At 45.5% G+C, this 21,104-nt stretch overlaps 1 protein-coding gene across 1 annotated transcript in view; it reads left to right on the plus strand.

The window, feature by feature from the left end:
* LOC147733203 (mucin-2-like) overlaps positions 1-21,104 on the plus strand; it is a 182,628-nt gene that overhangs the window by 80,351 nt on the left and 81,173 nt on the right. The window contains exon 7 of the mRNA XM_086956020.1: positions 5,965-6,116. Within this exon, the coding sequence (XP_086812146.1) occupies positions 5,965-6,116 (152 nt within the window). The remainder of the gene's footprint in view (positions 1-5,964; positions 6,117-21,104) is intronic.

Raw genomic sequence — 21,104 nt, forward strand, 5'->3', positions numbered from 1 at the left:
GTCAGCGTGACTGCAGGGATGTGGGCTTGGGAAAACACTATGCCGGTCTGCTCTCTGATGAGGCTACTGAACAGACTTTTGACATCACCTATAGCTAAGTTGATTGTCCCCACTGTGTTTTCATCAAAGCATGAGATCCACTTCTCTGCCCTGTCCATCAATGGGAGTAGTTTGGTCCTGAGCTCTTCTTTGTCCATCTGTGCCCGTGGCACATAGGTGGTCCCTGATGCACCCTTCTGTAGCAGCAGACACATTCTTGCATGGAGCAGCTACATTATTTTTTTCCCGATGTAGTGCTTCCATCTTCTCAGACATTCCTGCATGTAGGGGAAGTTCCACTGTGGATCTCTCCCTCCATGCTGGATGTAATCCTCCATGGCGGCCATGTCTTCTGGTTCGAAGGATCCCTCCTTCAGCCTGGGTATATCATACTGACCCTTCCTTTCGGTCCAATCTGCGAGCAAGTGGCAAAATAGTTGTGCAAAGGCCGCACCTTCTTTTCCTGACCCTATCTCTCTAGGGGTCAGTTTGCCTCACTGGCGCATTCTGGGGGGGTGGCTGATGTCCTTGTCGTCACTCTCCTCGTGCATATGTAAAGGTGCCATTTTGCTTCTCCTATGTCCTAATTGTGTTTGCGGGTTTGAGGGCAAGTTTTCAGGACTGGGCCACCTCGAAGATAGCCCATAGTTTTGGTAGAGTCTCTCGTTTAGCCCTCTACATAGCTAGTCTTTCTCGAAGTTTAAATAATTTACAAATTCTACTCTGTTCAAGGGGAAATTTTGTACACAAGGTTGTACCGGCAACAACGTCCGGTTATAAGCTCTATTAAGGGAAACAATGCCTCACATAAAAACACTTAGCAGCTGACAAAGACCATGCAATGAAATAATACCTTGTAAGAAAGGGAAATGTTTTTTTCAGACCATTACGAGTTAATTTGCGCAGCGGAATAGCACATTTCGAATGCTAAAAACTGGTTACTATTTCATTAGCTCATAAACTTACTAACAGGACATAACATTTCAACATGAAATATAATTGCAAAATTTAACAGCACCCCAACATCAGCAAAGCATACATTTAAAATCTTAATGAAAATAGAAGAGAGAGAATTGACAAAATAAATGATTATTTTCACCTAGATCCGAAATTTTTCCCTAACGTTCGAATTACACCTTATGTCACACCCTGAAGTCATGCGTCCCACCTGTGTGACGCTCATCTGTCCAAGTTAAAAAATCCACCTCCTAACTTCTTTCAGACACTCTCAGTTTTAATAAACCGACAGTCCCTAAGAAAACTCCTTTTTTAATAAACAATAAGATTAAGGTGGCGACTCTATGTCAGACCCAGGGCCAATGTGTACCATCTGTGTGGCACTCAGCTGTCCAAGCGGAGATTAATTAGATGATCCTATATGACATCCAGGGCCTATGCATACCATCTGTCTTCTGCTTAACTGAACAAGTGAATTAAACTACATCTACCTTCACCTTCTCTAGCGCACTGACAAGGGAAAAAGGGATTTACAGTCTTGTCCTAGTTTGTCACACGCCACATGCTGGGACTAAGGATTAGAAGTAGTCTCTTACCTTGTGACAGCAGACTTAAAATGGAACTCCACTCTGCGGATTCAGTAGAACGTTTAATTAAATATGGCATCCATTCACCGGTCTTGTTGCTCAGATGTGAATCTGTTCAGGCAGGGGTCCTTGTCCTTCGGCAGCAGTCGGGCTCGATAAACCAATCTCTCCTATCTGGCTTGCCATAATGTTGCTTGGATATACATTTACCTTGGGAAAATGAAAAGACAAGAGGCATTTGTCACAACAGAGACAAGTTGATTTAATTAAATGCAACAGCCAGGAGAGCAGCAACATAGTCTTGTCTGAAGAATTTCTCAAGGTGCAGAGGTTTTGGCCGACATTTTATACAGTTATTGGGGTACAATAAGTGATTACACATTCTTGTACAGCACTTAAATCAGGGCCCAGTCATGAACCATAAACTCAAGCATCTGAAAAGGGTTACATGTGGCTCTCGACTTTGCGGAGACTCAATGCGCGCCAGTGTGTATGTGCTCTGATGTCCGCAGGGAGAATGCCTAATCACTACATGTAGTGTGAAAGCTGGGTTCTGATTGGCTGAATGCCCCTAACATATATGGAATCTGACTTTGTGGTATTTTAGGACCATGCGCCTTTGGCCAAACGTGTTTTATGAGGGCCAATCTCCTTAGACCTTCTGTGGTGTAGCTGCCTATCCTTGGGATCGATCTGAGTTTTCCCTGTGTGCACGTTTGTCTTCGGGCTGTTACCCCACCGGGGACTATCGTATCTCTGACTCAGGGTTGATGCAAAGGTTATGTCGGGTGAATTCTACCGCAATGATACAAGTTCGTTGTTATGTGTACCTATAACATGGTGGTCATTGATATCACATATACTGACATTCTCACTATCATGTACACATTTGTCATAGCATGCATCAACATCTCATTTACCGGTATTGACGTAAGTTGACATCGCATTCCCCAATATTAACAGTATGTAGTTCATCCAGTTTACTAAGCAAACAAGTGTATAATAATGTATTAAATAATGAATGTCATGTTTAAATCATGTGGCAATCATGTGAGACGTATAGATGCTGTTGCAGTTTAACATTTCCTTAGGAAGCACAAATAAGTGATGATGACACTGCGTCACCAGTAGAACACTAACATTTTGTAGTCAAATCGAAAGTGAGGCACACCTAATGCCATTTTGTTGGAATAAGAGCTTTTGAATTGAAATTCTTTCCTAAGGAGCATGCTGAAGTAAATGAGCATTGAAATGTTAATATAGGAAATAAACCAGCGGGTTCAAATGTGAGGGGAGGTATGGGTTTTACTAATTTGAGGCATAATGTACTTTTAAAGTGGAGAAAATTAGTTAGGGAGAGTAGTTTGAAAAAGTGCACCTTCCTCTTTTCACATCTGTCTAATCTACCTACACACATTATCAGTCCATTAACAGCTTCCTAATTTTAACATAGCAACATTTTGGTAAACAAAAGTTTTAACTAAAAATTCTGCTTCTGGCTCAAATGGATCAACAACACAGTGACATGTTGTTGCGCAGATCGAAGGCTCTTTGCAACGGTTAACTGATCACCTTTCAGTAGCCTATTGCTATTGTTGAGTGTTAAAGTGTTCCTGTTAAGGCAAAACCTTTGTTAAGACAGTGTTGTTTGAAAATGAGAACGTAATGCAGTAATAGTGTCAATATATATGTGCCACCTTATACCATATAATTTGCTTCGTGTTGCGACATAATTTAGTCAGTTTTAGCGCAAAATGTGGTCTTCTCCAACTGCATAATTCAAGGATACATATTGTGAGTGAAGTAATATGTGAGGTCGTAGGCAGTGCACGATCGGGTGGCAGATTATAGTTGCTTTACTGAAGAATAACTGTCATATTTAAAAAATGTTTACATTAGTTTTTGTCTCATTTTGACACCTAAGCGTTGTTTTTTCAGTTAATAATGTTCACACACACACACCCACAAACATATACACACACATTCATTATAGTGAAATACAATTAATCTTTGCATCCAAAGTAAGCTAACTACCTTCCCATTCACTTCTGTGACAAAATTTGATAGTGTTGTGTAAAATCTTATTATCAATTCATTTTTTTCTCTAGAGCAGAAGAAACAAAAACACTGTCTTCCCAACATTTTTCTTTTTAGGTCTTCATCTGGAGAAAGATGATCTTCTTGGAGTAGAGCAGTATCAAACTTAAGTGGTCACAGATGAAGCAGAGCTCCTCAGCTTCATTTGGAGTTGAGCAATGTGGGAGCTCTGCCATCAATTGGTTGTTCTTCCCACCACTAAAACCACAGTTCCAAGGCCTCATTTGAAGCTGGGGGTACTGCAGGGTTTCTGATGGAAGAGCCTCAGTTAGCTACACTATTGCAAACCCATGGCCCAATAGTTTGTCCTCCGCTGGACACTTGGTCACAGCAGTGGATTCCCTCCCCCATTAATGGCAAACAGATTATCAAAGATGTTCTTTCCTTCCATCAACACCAATATGAAAAGTGTGACAGGGCCTGGAAGGAAGATATGAAAATATTCCTGACCGGTAGGGTTTTTTCTTTATGTCTACCACATACATTTGTCTTTTGCATTTCAGCTAAAGACAAATGGAGGGTGTGGACGCCTAAAAGTTTGAGAAGTAACCATTAATTAAAGCTAACATATGCTTCAATTCTTCACCTAGTGCAGTCATTTACTCTTAAAAAAAAACACAGCAAGCCACCCGAGAACTACTTGAAGGCAATTTGTGTGTTGCTGAAGAAAACTTTTTCGCCTTCTTAGATTATTGCAGTAGTCTTTAAATTTGTTTTAACGTTTTTTACAGAACATTTTTTTGGGTTGTTTTAAGCAGTATGCAACATAGACGGTTATACATTTATTCATGAAGACATTCTAATCTTGCATCTTGCTATACTTTGACTATGTTAATTTGTGTATATAAGTAGTATTTGTGTGGGGGGGTTTGACAATTGCTGAACATGGCGGTCATCTTTTAGACGAGCTCCGGACCCGGGCGCCATAATCCTGAAAATAGTCCGCCACACACCGCACTGTGAGGTCACTGCAGCATGAACTTGTGGCACACAACGACGCCAACAATCGGAACTGCTCTCCAGCCCGCTGACATTGCTGAGTGGTGAGACACGGGGTCTGGAGCCCGGGCGCTGGTGGAGAGGCGGAGCCGAGCACAAGGCCGCGGGCCCCACACGTCGCAGCGCCAGCGAGTGGCGTGACTGGACGACGAACCTGCCAGTGGGCTGAGCACGGAGGAGGGCGCGTGGTTAGAAGAAGGGATTAGTATGGTGTCGGACTTATTCAATGAATCAACACTCAAAGAATAAAACACATTTTCAGATGTACGAGGAATCGTAAATCTGGAAATGCGTCTGAATGCTACACCACCCTAGCGAAGTGCAACGAGGATAAATGTTTTAATATCTCCTCGTTTTTTCCTCTTTCAATGCATGTTGCATTCTACAGCACACATTGAAAGAGGAAAATGCCTGTGGCGATTGTTTTTGTGCAGGAAGGTGCCCCCTCTTGCACAAAAACCATCTCCCCATGACGCAGGCCTCCTTGCACCATGGTGCAAGGGTGCCTGTGCCGATGCATGGCAGCTATTTGTGCGCCAGCGCAGGGGAGAGTACAGGAATGCGACATATAATTGTAAATATGTCACATTCCTGTGCTTTGGAAGTGCCACAGTGTGGCGCAGCCAAAGGGCTTGCATTGCCACGCTGCTGTACTTCCTCGTAAATTTGCCCCTATATGTTCTCTTGCTATGTAATTCTCTTATGAATGAGTGACACAAGCTTCATTAATTGATTTTATTAAAAAACAACTATTGCTTAACATTTACCAGCGTGATTCCCAAAATTCACTGCATATGACCTCATTGCTCAAATGATATGGCATACTTTTTGATATAAAAAATAAATGTCCTTAATCTGTCAGGAAACATTCTAGACGTGTGGGCTTCTTTATAAACAACGTTTTTGAGCTTGTTTTATTGTCTGTCTGGCTCATATCTATTAATAGATGTGGTGGCCTACTTACATTATTTATGAGGGCTTTATTGTAGTTGTTCTTGTATGTAATGGGCTTCATGTCACTGCGCTACATCCAGCCTTCTCATTGGCCAGAGCCATGTGCGTATTCTATTTCTAACCAATCATAATTCAAGTGGCTCTTGAAAATGAATACAGAGTAAAGGTGATATGTGGATGATAGGGCATTTTACCAGGGGCAGATATTAGAACACAGGTTTTCTGCTTTCATAGTTAGCATCAAGACCATTGCAAGACAACTCTCTGCTGCGTTACAAAGTTTCTAGCGTGGTATAATCAATTCTTCTGATCTAATGGTTTCTTCCTACAGGACAGCATACAGTGCGTCTCGGGTTGCATTTGCCCTCCTCGGATGGCCCAGGATGAAAATGGAAATTGCGTTGAAGAAGATCGGTGCCCATGCATAGCAAATAACGTTACCTACCAGGAAGGAGAACAAGGCACTATCGGCTGTAAAAATTGGTAGGTGTTTTTCAAAAATCCGGTTGTAGCAATCAGAAATTTTGCATTGCTAATTCAAAAGCTAATGTTGATAAAAAGTAGTTTTTTTAACACGTTCATTACCTGCTTCGGAAACAATTATCAAGCACGGTTCTCCAAAATGGGATTCAAGTGTGTGAATCTGGGACCCTACCTGGTGGGATGGTGGGAAGAGCAGGGAGATACGGCAGTATGGCTAGTGCGGAGGTAAATGAAGTAAAGTGTCCAGCATCACAAGGGGGGAATGACACAGTATGCGCAAGGAGTGGGGTTAACAAGCAGGGAGATTGGGCTCACATGGTGCATAATAGGAGTCAAGAACTTGAATTAGGGGATTCTAGGAATGATTTTTAATGTGAGCCCGTCAATTTGGAGAGCAGTGCCTCCTGGCCGTCGAGGCAACCCTTAGTGTCCTCATGCAACTCTACTGCCTCAGCGAATTAACGTGATGCTTTTGTGCTGGGCGGAGTCATGGAAACAGCTAGTTTCTTGCAGGCGGGAACTCTTTTTTTGGCTAATATAAGGGCCTTTTCCGGAAAGTGCATCACAATTGGGTGTTTGCGTGTTCTAGTATATAGGACCAAGGCTTCCAGCTTGAAATGCCGGTTATCCCTGTGAGTTGCTCCAATAAGGAACAAATAGCCATCCAATTTGGCCCTATCTTCCATCGAAAGTGCTGCAGGTCAGCCCTAAGGGTGTTGCATCTGAGTCATGCAACAGAGGCACCTAGGATGATGCAGGTCAATCGCATCGGAGACAGATTTGCCATACGGATTAAGTAAAACAGAATGGGTTTTAGGCTAAAGTTACGGAAACTCTTGCAGATATGCAAAGCCATCTCCCATTCTTTGTCATGAAATGGTCTACTAAAGTCAGTCTCCTAGACTTCTCACAGGGGTTGCAAGGATAGCTGTCTATGGGTGCCTATTGCTTTAGTGAGCTATGTAATCAGCTAATGACCAGTGCCCATTGTGTGCAGAGTTTGGATGAGTTGGTGTGTGGCAGGCTCCAAGCCCTGCGTGGCCCATTCGTCCCCCATAACCCCCCTCAAGGAGGCATACTGAAGGAACTGACCTTTGTGGAGTACACATTGTTCAGTCAGAGTCTCAAATGCTATTTAGTGATCAACCATTTAGAGGAGGGGGCACCAGAGAGATGGACTGCAAGATGACCGCACCTCTGTGAGGTTCTGTTGGCTGAGGCTTGTATCTGAGAGCTCACCACTTGCTTGAGGGGCCTGCTACATTTGGAATGCAAAGCCTGGGGTTTATGCCTACCCACCCTGAGCTCACTTGGTGATGAGAAGCTGGCCCCTGCCTGGGGGTAGGAGAGGGCAACTAACGGTATCCACCTAATGCAACATTGCGCCATGAAACCGTCTGGTGTACTAGCGCTAAATAAATACTTTTAAATTCAAATTCAAATGCTGGACGTGACAGGGGTGAGGGACCTCTAATCTGCTAATGCCTCCCTTGCTCTGAGGGGATAGTGTGATCTGAGATTGAGATAATCCCTTAGATGATGGCACCATGGATAGGGCCTGCCTGTGCGAGACACTGGGTGCTACCTGGTTGCCACTCTGCCGTAATGGTAAAAATGGACCTGACGTAAGCGAAGTTCCTCTTCAAGGATAAACAAACTACTCACACAGCAGAGGAGAAGTGAGGCTGCAACGAGGTGTCCCCCACGTCAAACTCTGAGGCACTACCTGTACAGGATATCTGACAACTACTTACTGCAAAGCAACAGAGCTTCCATCAAATAGACACCAAGATAGACTCTCTCACACGTAGGCTTGACCAAATGAAAGGGTGTATAGACAAACATAATGACTCCTGGACCAAGCTTAACAGCAAGTCTCTGAAACCAAGGATGCTGCATCGACGCAAAATGAGCAACTGCACCAAATGGAGAAAGTGCTGGCTCTCATCAATGCTAAAAACGAAGATTTGTAGGTGTGCTCCAGGCTGAACAGCCTCCAGATTCTTGGTCTCCCTGAGTTCACAGCTATGGAGAGAATGGAAACATACCTAGAAGCCATTTTCCGAGCGCTGTTTGCAGAGTCCCTGACACCACTATTCTCTGTGGAGCTTGCACACCGCACCTTGGAACCACGACCTCCTCCTGGAGCACGCCCCTGGCCTCTCATTGACGGTTTGTTCAATTATAGAGACTGCAACACAACTTTTCACCTTGCATACTATACCAGGCAACTCAACTATTGATTTGTCCTGATTTTACTCTAGTGGTGCAGGCAGTCAGGCAAGAATTCCTGCCAACCAATTGGCTCCTGCAAAATGCTGGAGTGTTCTATTCACTTACTTACCCTATTAAATTGAGAGTCATGGTAAACGGACTTCAAAGACTCTTCTTTGTACCCAAGGCTAGCTCACAAGTTTATCACAGCCTTGTCAACAATTCAGCAGAGAAGGGGGTGGTCCCTACTGATGCAAATGAATACACTCTAAGTGATAATGACTGTTCGCCTGGCTACACTCTCCTGTTTGATGCCTTCAGGAGACACTGGCATATGGCAAACCATGACTATATGTGCAATCCATGTACTGAGTGCTGTGAGATTCTGCTTATTCTTGTCTGCTGAACTTGGCAAGAGTAACCCTGAAGCCTGGCCCCTAAGTCGCCTCCTCAGGATCCAATAGACCAGCCACTCTTATGTTGGCCCCAGCCACCTTCCCTTGCATGGGAGTGAAGATCTTCCAGCAACCAATAAGAATAAACCAGGAATATTTCCCTATATCTACATAATGTCTTAGTTTTTGTATGTTGGTTACCCTGAATCGCTCTTTGTTGATGTGGGACTGAGGCGGGAAAGTATGTCCTTGACAAGCTTGGGTTGTCACAGTAGTAGAGGAACTAATGTTGTTTTACAAGTTGACACACTGTAGACACTAAATATGAGATGGCGTGGCAGTCATTGACGTAGCAGCCTATGGTACCCGTTTGGAACACTGGACAATCTTACACATGGAGCTCAAAAAACTGAAATACCGTGAGACCTAAATTGCCTGTGATAAAATGTATCTCCTGGAATATTAGGGGAATGAATTGTGCCCGAAAGGGTCAACAGATGATGGCCTACCTAAATCAACATCGCAATATCGAAGTAGCCCTCTTACAGGAGACTCACATGAGGGGACACATGTTCAAGTCAAAATACTTTATTTCCAAGAAATACATTCTTACAGAAATATTGCAAATTGCATATTTCTTAATATAGACAATCATAAATATTTTACATTCAATAGTGCACTACAAACATTTGAATCAATTTGACCAACACATGGCTTCGGCTTATAGATAGCAGTATAAGGATTTAAAATTTCTCCACACTGAAACTCAATAAAAGGTCAGCAGCCCAAGATCCCACATATGTTAAGAACTTTTCAGAAGGAGGGAAAGTAACAATAACTAGCAGCATGGAGCTCATTTCGCCTACGTAAAAGATTATAAAGTGCATTGTGCCTAACAGCTTATCACAATCACAAAGGTCTCGCTTATTCAATTTTACTGACTAGGTCAAAGTGACAAAGGGCCATATGTATGACCATTTTTGCAGTCGCAAATGGGAAATCGGCCCGTTTGAGACTGCAAAAAATGTCTTCCCTATGTACAAAGTCCATTTTGCCACTCTGTAACATATTACAGACTCGCAAAATAGGGGTGAGCCATGGGTGTCCCTTCCTAACAACGAGTCAAACTTCAATCTGTGATTGTTTTGCGGATGCAATTATGGCCGCAAAACACTCTCAGTTTACCACCCATTTCAAAAAGATGGTAAGCCACTCACAAATGGGAAGGAGTCCCATGGAGACCCCTTTGCCTTTGTGACTGGCAGCAAAAATATTTTTAAGAGCATGCAGAGATCCCAGGGACAACTGGTTACTCCAAAAAAATGAAACAGAAACGTTTCATTTTTCTTTTTTGAATGCAGCCCGTTTTCCATTGAGGAAAACTTGCTGCATTGAAAAAAAAACTGCTTTACTTAAACAGCAATCACAGACATGCTGGTCTGCTGTCTCCAGCAGGCCAGCATCCCTGGGAGTGCTAATTATTTCCATTGAGGTCGTAAATTGCACCTGCATCATGAATTTTGATGAGGCAGACAATTTGCAACCCCATTAGAAATTGCAAACAGTGTCTGAGTCACTGTTGTAAATTCCATTTGTGAGTCGTAAATGGCGAGTCACAAAACGATGCAATTTGCGACTCACAAATTGGAAGAGTCGTACATAGGTCCCAAAATAACTAGCAGCATGCAACTTGTTTTGCCCAAGTAAAGCATAATAAAGTGCATTGTGCCTAGCAGCTTATCACGATCACATAGATTTCTCTTGATAAACCTTACTGACACAGTCAAATTTCCCGTCACCAGACCGACCTTGTCGGAACATCCTCTTAATGTGGTCAGCATCTGCTTACCAGTTAAGCATCCCACTACCAACCTCAGGGAAGAGCCAACCTAGATCCCAAAACAATAGGAGGATGGAAACCTAATATGGGATGTTGTGATTTTCCAGAGATATTGACCAATATCAATGGCTACATCCTGATATCTAAGGCCACATATCAAATTCAAACCCTTTTCTCTCAACCGTATCTCACACTTTTAAAAACAGGTCATAGAATCTTCTTCCTTCCTTCAAGGAAGAATACACAATCCATCAATAGGTGGCTCACTGAATATTTTCAACCCCGCTTACAGGGTCATTGACCAAGGTTCTCTGCTATTTCAGTTTTTAGTCCCTCCATTCACCAACCAGGATCAACTCCCACCCTCAGTTGCAGAATGTTAATTTGTAGCAACTTATCTGTGATATTATATAAGTTCGGGAAGAGGTCCATACTCTCATAGAAAGCTAAAAAGGGAGTAACTGAACACATGACCTTGAGATACTGGAGGTCCTCCCTCGAGCTAGTTTCGTTAGTACATTGCCTGATGGTACTCTTTATATGTCTGAGCCTGCTTCACCTCCTTCAAGTTGCATATCAGGGATTCCCAGATGCTTTAACATTACTATCACAGGGCTCCTCTTACTAGGGAAAATTGACAATATCTCAGGTACAATGATATCAACAGTGTATCACCAGGTACCCCATTTCTGATCAAAAAATAAAAACATAACGCTCTGGCATCTGCCAAGTAACTCCTGGCTACGGTTCTCAACTCCCGCCTTGCAGTTTGGATCATCACATGTTTAGGTAGACCAGGGAGCAATTTCAAATAGTCCTTCCTAAGAGACCTGTCTGCCCATTGCCAACACCTCCTTCCATATGGAGCATGGGGAATTAATTTTCCCTGTATGACTTTACTTTGTGGATCAAAGGTATAACTCCCATATTTCCGATCGAACTTTTCAGGCCATTCACTCTGCTGATAGTACAAGTCTCTGGAAAGCCATATGGTTATCCCACCTTAAATCATCTGAGAAGACCATACCCAGACATTTATATTCCCTGACCTGTTCCAGCCGCGAGTTACCTAAGAATCAAGTACATTTCATTTTATTTTTTGCGAAGAACAGAGTTTTGGTCTTATCAACATTTATTGTCAGTTTTTTCTCCAGACAATATAAGTGTAGGGCAGTTAATTTTCTTTTAAGCCCATCCATCATAACTAGATCATTACCATACATGAGGCGGCTGGCATGCCTACACCAATCTTTGTTTTGTAACTATTCATCGACTTAACATTTGGGGGAGGTCCACAATGAACTGACTAAGCACCAGGGGTGTTAAAACACTGCCGTAAGCCATTCTCCATCTGGATTTTCCTCAACAGTCTACCTAGCCTGGCCAGATTGACTTGGACCCAATTGTCACTATGAAGCTTCATCACAAAGCCTAACAGGGCTCCAGATATATTCCTCTGATAGAGTTTTCGCCAAAGCATATCTCTGTCCACCCTGTCAAATGCCGCTAGGAAGTCAATGAAGCAACACCAAACAAACCTACCGATTCCATTCAATCAATCAATCAAAGACATTTATAGAGCGCACTACTTACCCGTAAGGTCTCAAGGCGCTTAGGGGGGGGGGGGGGGGTGCCGTTACTGCTCGAACAGCCAGGTCTTGAGCTTCTTCCTGAAGGAGAGGTGGTCTTGTGTCAGGCGCAGGTCGGCCGGGAGGGAGTTCCAGGTCTTGGCGGCCAGGTAGGAGAAGGACCTTCCTCCTGTTGTCGCTCTACGGATGCGTGGGACAGCGGCGAGGGCGTGGCTGGCAGATCGGAGGTGGCGTTTGGGAGCGTAGAAGTTGATCCGGTTGTTGAGGTAGCTCGGGCCTTGATCGTGTAGGGCTTTGTGTGCGTGGGTGAGGAGACGGAAGGTGATTCTTTTGTTGACGGGGAGCCAGTGCAGGTCTCTCAGGTGTCCGGAGATGTGGCTGTTTCGTGGGATGTCGAGGATGAGTCTGGCTGAGGTGTTCTGGATCCACTGGAGTCTCTTCTGGAGCTTGGCAGTGGTTCCGGCGTAGAGGGCGTTGCCGTAGTCCAGTCGGCTGCTGACGAGGGCCTGGGTGACGGTCTTCCTGGTCTCCGTGGGGATCCACCAGATGATCTTCCATAGCATGCGCAGGATGTTGAAGCACGACGAGGAGACGGCGTTGACTTGTCTGGTCATGGAGAGGGAGGAGTCCAGGATGAAGCCCAGGTTGCGTGCGTGGTTCGTCGGTTTGGGTGCGGTGCCCAGGGCGGGGGGCCACCAGGAGTCGTCCCAGGCGGAGGGCGAGGAGCCCAGGATGAGGACCTCCGTCTTGTCTGAGTTCAGTTTCAGGCGGCTGGTCGTCATCCACTCGGCTACCTCTTTCATCCCTTCGTGCAGGTTGGCTCTGGCGGTGGCGGGGTCGTTGGTCAGGGAGAGGATCAGCTGGGTGTCGTCGGCGTAGGAGATTATGTTGAGGTTGTGCTGGCGTGCGATGGCCGCGAGGGGGCTCATGTAGATGTTGAAGAGGGTAGGGCTCAGCGAGGATCCTTGAGGGACGCCGCAGATGACTTTGGTGGCCTCTGACTTGTACGGTGGTAGGCGGACTCTCTGTGTTCTTCCGTCGAGGAAGGAGACGATCCATTCCAGTGCCTTCTCCTGGATTCCGACATTGCTGAGGCGCTGCACTAGGGTGCGGTGGCAGACCGTGTCGAAGGCCGCGGAGAGGTCTAGGAGGATGAGGGCCGCTGTTTCTCCGTTGTCCATCAGGGCTCGGATGTCGTCGGTGGCGGCGATGAGGGCGGTCTCGGTGCTGTGGTTGGCTCGGAAGCCGGACTGTGAGGGGTCGAGGGATCCGTTCGTCTCGAGGAAGGCGGCCAGCTGTGTGTTGACGGTCTTCTCGATGACTTTGGCTGGAAACGGGAGTAGCGAGATTGGGCGGTAATTCTTGAGTTCGGTGGGTTCTGCTGTAGGTTTCTTGAGTAGGGCGCTGAGTTCGGCGTGCTTCCAGCTCTCGGGGAAGGTGGCGGTGTCGAAGGAGGTGTTGATAATGTCCCGCAGGTGGGGTGCGATGACAGCGTCGGCCTTGTTGAAGACGTGATGAGGGCAGGGGTCGGTCGGAGATCCGGAGTGGACGGAGTTCATCATGCGGACGGTGTCTTCGGTGCTGATCGGAGTGCAGGCTCGGAGGGTGGTGGTGGGCGGCGTTTCTGTGGTCGTGGCGTGGGTCGGTTGAGTGCTGAAGCTGTTGTGTATGTCCGCGATCTTGTTGTGGAAGTAGGAGGCGAGGGAGTTGCAGAGGTCTTGCGAAGGGGTGATGTCGTTGTTTCCGGCGTTGGGGTTGGAGAGCTCTTTGACGATGTTGAAGAGTTCCTTGCAGTTGTGTGCGTTGTTGTCCAGTCGGTTCTTGAAAGCAGTTTTCTTGGCGGCGCGGATCAGTTGGTGGTGCTTCCGGGTGGCGAGCTTGAGGGTGGTCCTGTTGTCCGGCGTAGGTTCCTTTCTCCAGACTTTCTCGAGGGCTCGGCAGTTCTTCTTGGAGCTCTTGAGTTCGTCGGTAAACCATGGGGCTTTCTTGCTGCCGGGTCTGCTGGGCGGGGTCCTCATAGGGGCGAGTTCGTCTGCGCAGTTGCTGATCCACTTCGTGAGGTTGTCGGCGGCCTGGCTGGGGTTCGCTGAGCTGGCAGGAGGGTGCTGGCTCAGGGAGGCGGCGAGCTGGTCGGCTGTGATCTTGTTCCAGCTTCTACGGGCAACCTGTTGCTGGTGGTGGTGGATCGTCGTTCTTTCGAAGGTGAAGTGGACACAGCTGTGGTCCGTCCAGTGGAGTTCTGTGGCGTGGCTGAAGGCGATGTCTTTGCTGGATGAGAAGACGGCGTCAAATGTGTGTCCGGCGAGGTGGGTGGGGGTGCTCACCAGTTGCTTGAGTCCAAGGTTGGCGAGGTTGTCGAGCAGGGTGCTGGTGTTGCGGTCGTTGTTGTTCTCCAGGTGGAAGTTGAGGTCCCCCAGGAGGATGTAGTCAGCGGAGGGGAGGGCGTGCGGGCTGATGAATTCGGCGATGTCCTCGCTGAATTGAGTGCGTGGTCCCGGGGGTCGGTAGATCAGGGTGCCTCTGAGGGTGGTCTTCGGGTCGGTGTGGATCTGGAAATGCAGGTGTTCAGCGGTGGTTAGGGTGTTGTCGGTGCTGGTCGTGATACGGATGGTGTTCTTGTGGATGATGGGGATGCCTCCACCCACCTGGTTGGCGGTGCGGTCCCTCCGGATGATCTTGTAGCCCTCTGGGATGGCGATGGCGATGTCGGGCGCTGAAGAGGCGTTCATCCAGGTCTCCGTGAGGAAGGCAACGTCAGGGGCTGTGGTGTCTAGGAGGTTCCAGAGTTCGATGGCGTGTCTGTGGACGGAGCGGGTGTTGAGCAGGATGCACTTGAGGTGGTTGCTGCTGGTGTTCGGCTTGGCAGGTGCTGGTGTCGGGCAGGTCCGGATGCAGGTGAACTTGCAGGCGTGGCAGCTGAAGGGTCCGTAGGTGCGCTTCGGGGTGGCCAGGGGTCCTGGCCCTGGGCGCGGTCCAGGCGCGGACGGGCGTAGACGGGCTTACCTTTGGCACGCCTTCGGCGCACAATCGGCGCGCCCTCTGCACGTTCGCACGGTCGCCATATATGGCGAAGTGCGCGGGTGGGCGGAGCAGCTGGGAGGCGGGAGCGGGGAGGGTACACAAAGAAAAAGGGGCGGGGCTAGCGGTGATGGCGGGAAGCGGGGAGGGGGTGACTTCCTCACAACTCCCCACGGTGTGAGACAGTGTTCCTTCGTTGAGTGCTTTGGTCTAAAACCTCCTTGCTCCACAGGGATCAATCCTGTGCCAAACGCTGAGGCAGCTAGGTGTTTTAATAATGTTTGAGCAAAGACTTTAGAGGCAATATCAAGGAGGGAGATCAGATGATTGTTAGCAGGCTGATCCATTTTGCCTTTTTTATGAAAGGGATCTCTATGATTCCTTTCCATGAGTCTGGAATAAAGCCTGTATACATTTCCCACTGAAAGAATCCACTCAGAATTAATACCCATTTACTTGGATCTATCTTAAATATCACAGATGGTAGACATCCGGCTCGCCTGACCTAGAGGCTTTTTATATTACTGAATATTTTTCCCGGCACTACTACCATCTGGGTGTTTGCAATCACGTCTTCCTCCATATAAGAGCTCGCACAGGATGCTGACTAATTTTTAGAGTTCCCTTTACTATATAGAGAGTCAAAAAAAGGTACCCCAATCTTCATCACTTATCTGGGCCTCGAAGTAAGATGGTCATGAGAGAGTTACAGAATTCACCAGGGTCCAAAAACACTTGCTATTCTTATCAGTAATGGCAGCTAGCATTAACTTCCAATTTGTTCTATAATACTCTCTCTTATTTTGGGCACAAACATTTCGATAGGCAATTTTAATTTTCAAAGCCACCATACCTGTTCTTCCTTTTATCGAGGCTGTGGCATTTTGGCTCATAGCAACAAACACCTCTACTACAGGGCACTCCAACAAATAGGTTTCCTGGAGGAACAGTCCTGGGTTATGTGTTAATACCTCACTATGGATTTGCATTTCTATAAACGATTTAAAAACGTTTACATTCCATACGAGGACACAAAACTGACAGTTGAAGCCCTGACTCCTACCAATCAATTTCCTCAGCACCTCCGCCACTCCAGGGAGGAATAAAGTGATCATGGATGTCTTTAAAAGAGTGACTCTCCATTCTCCGGACAAGGTATCACTGAGAACCATGGCTGCTTCTCTTTCTAGGTTTTTTAAACTCCATGGGGTGGTGAGACAGATTTTGATTCCTCAAGTCTATGGCTTTGTCATTATGGTACTTTACAGTAACTATTCTTTCCTGTGATCTATCACATTCTCACCAGCCCCTTTTGACACCTGTTCTCTGTCCTACACCCAGGTACACAGCAAGGGAAATTTTATTATGTTTCAACCCTCTGTGGTCGAATAAAAATGGGATTGTCTGGGTACAATAGACTTCCCAGGGTTTGCTAACAGTTTCAAGCAGTGCCTCACTCCCTTCACAGCAGCTATTGCCATTTGCTGCCAAGGCTAAACCTGAAACTTCCAGTAAGTTCTTCATCTCCTCAGTAACAAACAGTACACTGGTTAGTTCTTCCCCTACACCCTTCCTAAAACCAAGCAGGGTCAGGTCCTTTGAGGTAATATTCCTCAATCTTTTGATGTTAGCATATACACTTCAGTCTGGATCTATTGAGGGGTTAGCTATCTGAGTGCCCCATGTTTCTCTTGAACTACGGTTTTAGAAATAACAGCAGCAAAGTCATTGGTTTAGGAGCACCTTCTAGATGGGCTAAGGCAGTATTATGTGAACCAACAAAGGGTTTTCTTTTATCAGAATCACGATTCTGATATGCAGAGTTAGGTGGAACTCTCCCTTTTGAATTTTATTTATATTTTTGCCCCCAGAGACCTCTTTTGCCACTGTTAAACATTCCTTGATAATCCCTCTTCTTTCTCTGTAACCTTCCTTAGCCTCCTTGCGTCTATCTTACCAGGCGTTCTCTTAGTGAATGATTCCTTACCCATCGTAGTGGCCACAGTTGGAATTGGGGACTTTGGGCGATGACTGAGGGGGTCCACACCGCACAACTTAAAATGCCCCAGATGCTTTCTACCACACCTCTCTGCTTGGGCTCTATTCCTTCCCCCTGAAGTCAGCATTATGGCAAGAATGAATTTAGATAGTATCCTTTTTTCCTAAATACACTCCCTCTTTTCAGGACTAGTTAGGGACATTTTGAAACATACATCTCCTCATTTATAGTGCCAGGCATTAGCTAGGTCCCTTCTGTGGGTCTGAGAAAGGACCAAAGTCAAGTATGTCCTCTTTTGACCTTCCTCCCAGGGGTGATAGAGCGCGCAGGTCACCCGGGTCACTAAGTTTACCAATTTTCCACGCACTGAGCCCAGGCGTGCATACAAATGACAATGTTTCTGTGTGAACCGGGTGAAATCCTTTGCATGCTACTATGAGTAATTCGGGGGTGACTTCACACCACTGCTGATCATGTACCTGACTTACCACAGGCACATTACTCCTGACGGATCAGGAGCTAGCAGGGAATAGGTGACAGGATTCCTAGAAGAAATACACTTTTAAACCAAAATACATTTATCCACACTATATACTGTAAAATGACCACAGACACCTGATGAGTTTAAAGGTTTATCAAGAGATTTCAGAATGAATATGCCAAGATGATAAGCCAAATACACAGTAACACATCAAGTGTTAAAATTAATGCCACAATGTAACTATGGATTAGGGCAAGTACCATTAGAACAATTGGGGACACCTCAAAGTAATGAGCTATTCACCGCAAACTAAAACTAGGGCAAGGGACATGAAACAGGACCTAAAATGAGTACTTAAACTAGGCTAGTTATTCTATTCTTACTAAATTTCACTGCAATCATACTAAGGGAAGGGAAAAAATGGAACATACTATTATAATATGACAATTTAATAATGTCCTACAGGTAGGGAGAGAAGTGGAACAGTTCTAATAAACAATTGCATACAAGTTGCTTTCAAAGGCAATAGGGCAATATCACAGGCAAGAGTGCTTTATTAAGAAAAGAAGAAAGAGAGATAGAAAGACGTAAATCCACAGATTAATAATTACCTAATTAGAAATGAGGACTAACCCTGGCCACAGGTCAGTTTGGAAAGACGGGAACAAGGACCCTCAAGGAATGGAATACCAGAATGCGAGCAGGTACAGCTCACGGACATTCAGGACAGGATACCCCTCAGGTTTGGGTCAGGGCTGGGCTCACCAAGATACGACCAACACCCACAGCTTCGGATGCAACGCCTGCGTTACCCCTCTCTGCAAGTAATCCGCCAGTAACCCCGATTGGGTTTTCGAATTTCCCCAGCAAAGTGCTTCGCCAGCACTTAGGACTATTTTCCACCCCTAGGGGCTTGTGGAAAAATATGGACAGAGTGCTCCGCAGCACTCTAGATTGAGCACCTATAGAGTTCGTAGGGTCAGTGACAGGTCTGCTACTCGGACAAGTCGGACAATTTCCCTAAGCTACACTAGGCCAGTTATACGGTTTGGGGACCCTTAGACCACCCACTAATGTTGCAAGTGACAGTTTCCCACATTATGATTGGTCAGGAGAGGTGATTTGGTCATTGTCACCTCCTAGAATTCAGTGTTCACATCATTACTATTAAAATTTGCACACCCGCCCCTTGGGTTCACGTTCCCAGGCATAGGAATACAGAAGACAATGAGAGAGAGCATGTTGCAGATACATTGTTTCACAGTCAAGGAAAAATGCCGTGTCTTCGAGGTGGGTTCTCAGGCGCATCAAGCCTCAGGTGCCAGCTGGCTGGTTCTAGCTTCTGCGCAGTGAGGTTTCCCCCATGTCACGTGACAGGGTTCAGAGGAGCTTCAGTATGGCGTAGCTCACGTTTTCCCCAGCCCCAGAGACGCGGTACATGAAAAGTAAGCGAGAACAAATTAGAATCATACATAAAAATGATCACACTGTATACCGTGATAGATTTTAACACACCCCTTACTTTATAATATCTATAGTATTAAAGTTTAGTGCAAAAAAGACAGATAGGCTGAAGCAGCGGTTGCAAGCAGGGAGCGTGGTGAGAGACAAGCGGCCATTTTTGCATCAGTGCGCATGAGCAATACAATCCCTCCAAAATGCGAGTGCGTCACATCACATGGGTATGACCGACGCATGCGCAGACTGGATTTCTGCAAAGCAGCCATTTCCATAGTGCTAGCATTGTTAGGATGAAAAGACACACAGGCAAGCCTCTCGGGGACACCCGCGTGTTGGGGAAAATGCTAAATAAACGACGGACAGTTGGATTAATATGATTATAAGATAGGCGAGGTTCATGAATAAGAGCAAGTCGCTTTACGTGCGAATCCTTGCTCCATCAATCCCCTCTTTGATGATATTTACTATCATCACTACATTAAGGAAACAGATGCCAACTTTCATTCTTCCATATCTTTCATCTCAATCTCGACAAATTTATTGTTTAGTTTTCTTTTGGCTTCTCTATGAGAGTGGTGATTCTTTACCTTTTTGTAGATTTGATTCCTCAGTTCTTCTAATTCTAACTCATCAATATTTCTTTTCACCCCTCTCTTATTCACAGTGTACTTCTTTTTACATTTTTGACATTTACAGCAGATGAATATGATCAGTACAACCACACCTATTCCAATTATTGGCATCAGTATTTTCCACAGAAGATTTCTACCTAAGTTAGAAAACCAACTACCTATTGAGGAGAGACCTCCAGTCAGTCTCGTCCAGGCACTGTCAACCTCCAATGGTTTGAGCTCTTTTTCCAAATTAGTTATATTCCTTACATATCATTTAAGTTCGATACTTTTGTCAGGTATATAGGTGCAACAATGTTGCGCCTTCAGCATTCTACAGACTCCGCCCTCTTTTGCCAATAAGGTATCAACAGCAAGGCGATTCTGCAAAACCATTGATCTGATCGCAACCATCTCAGTATTGACCAGCAGGAATCCAGCAGCAGTGTCAGTAGATAACCGATCCACTACTGTAGACAATTTGCAGATTCTGTGTGTGTTCAGAACTACCCCCATTCCAGGTATCAGTGCACTAAAAATATCACCTATGATTTCTCCTACACTCTCACGTTTACTACGCACTAAGCCATTAGTGTCTTCATCGCTTCCAGCAGCGTTATTCACATGGCATATTTTCGGGAAAACAATGCCAAAGTAGCAGCTTCCATACCAGTGATCCGGCAATTTAAAATAAGCCTTGTTCCCACATATATAATAAATTCCTGGGAACACAGGTTCTGACCCATTTTTGAAACCCCAACCTCCAATTACCTTATAATTATGTTCACACTCGCTGGAACCAATGAATACATTGTTATAATATTCTGTTCTTTCTCTATGGAGACAAAGTTTTCCTTTCCGTTCAAAATCCAGCAACAAAGCAGGATTAGCTTCGCCTTGTGAGGTGTTATCCATATGTTCTGGCCACCTAGGGACTCTGTCCTTCTCGCTATTTGCCTTTTTCTGAAACTTTTCCCTCCTTCTGTCTGCCATTTTTATGAACATCTTTTCCTGCTCTTGCAAAGAACAGGTCAGATTAGCCTGTCGTGCTTCATTTAAGTCTATGTCACCTATAGTCAGGAAATATTCTCCCATATACTGGGTTACCTCGCTTCTAATATGTACAGGGTTCAGGTGTCCCCTAATAGGGAGTTCAGAAAAGACTACGTCAGCATTTGAATAGTAGTACTGCAAAGTGCTTCTATAAAACAAGCTAGCTAATATACTGCAGGAAATTCCATAGGTTAGGGGTAAATGGTGATATGTCACACCTTCCGCTACAGAAGTGGGTAGCTTCATGCAGACATAACAATCTTCTATTTCCATAGCCTCTACATAATGCACTAACAGGTTAGCGAAAACATTTAAATGCGTCCGGTT

The sequence above is a fragment of the Lissotriton vulgaris genome, chromosome 2_1 (assembly GCF_964263255.1).
Source record: "Lissotriton vulgaris chromosome 2_1, aLisVul1.2, whole genome shotgun sequence".
NCBI classification, from domain to species: domain Eukaryota; kingdom Metazoa; phylum Chordata; class Amphibia; order Caudata; family Salamandridae; genus Lissotriton; species Lissotriton vulgaris.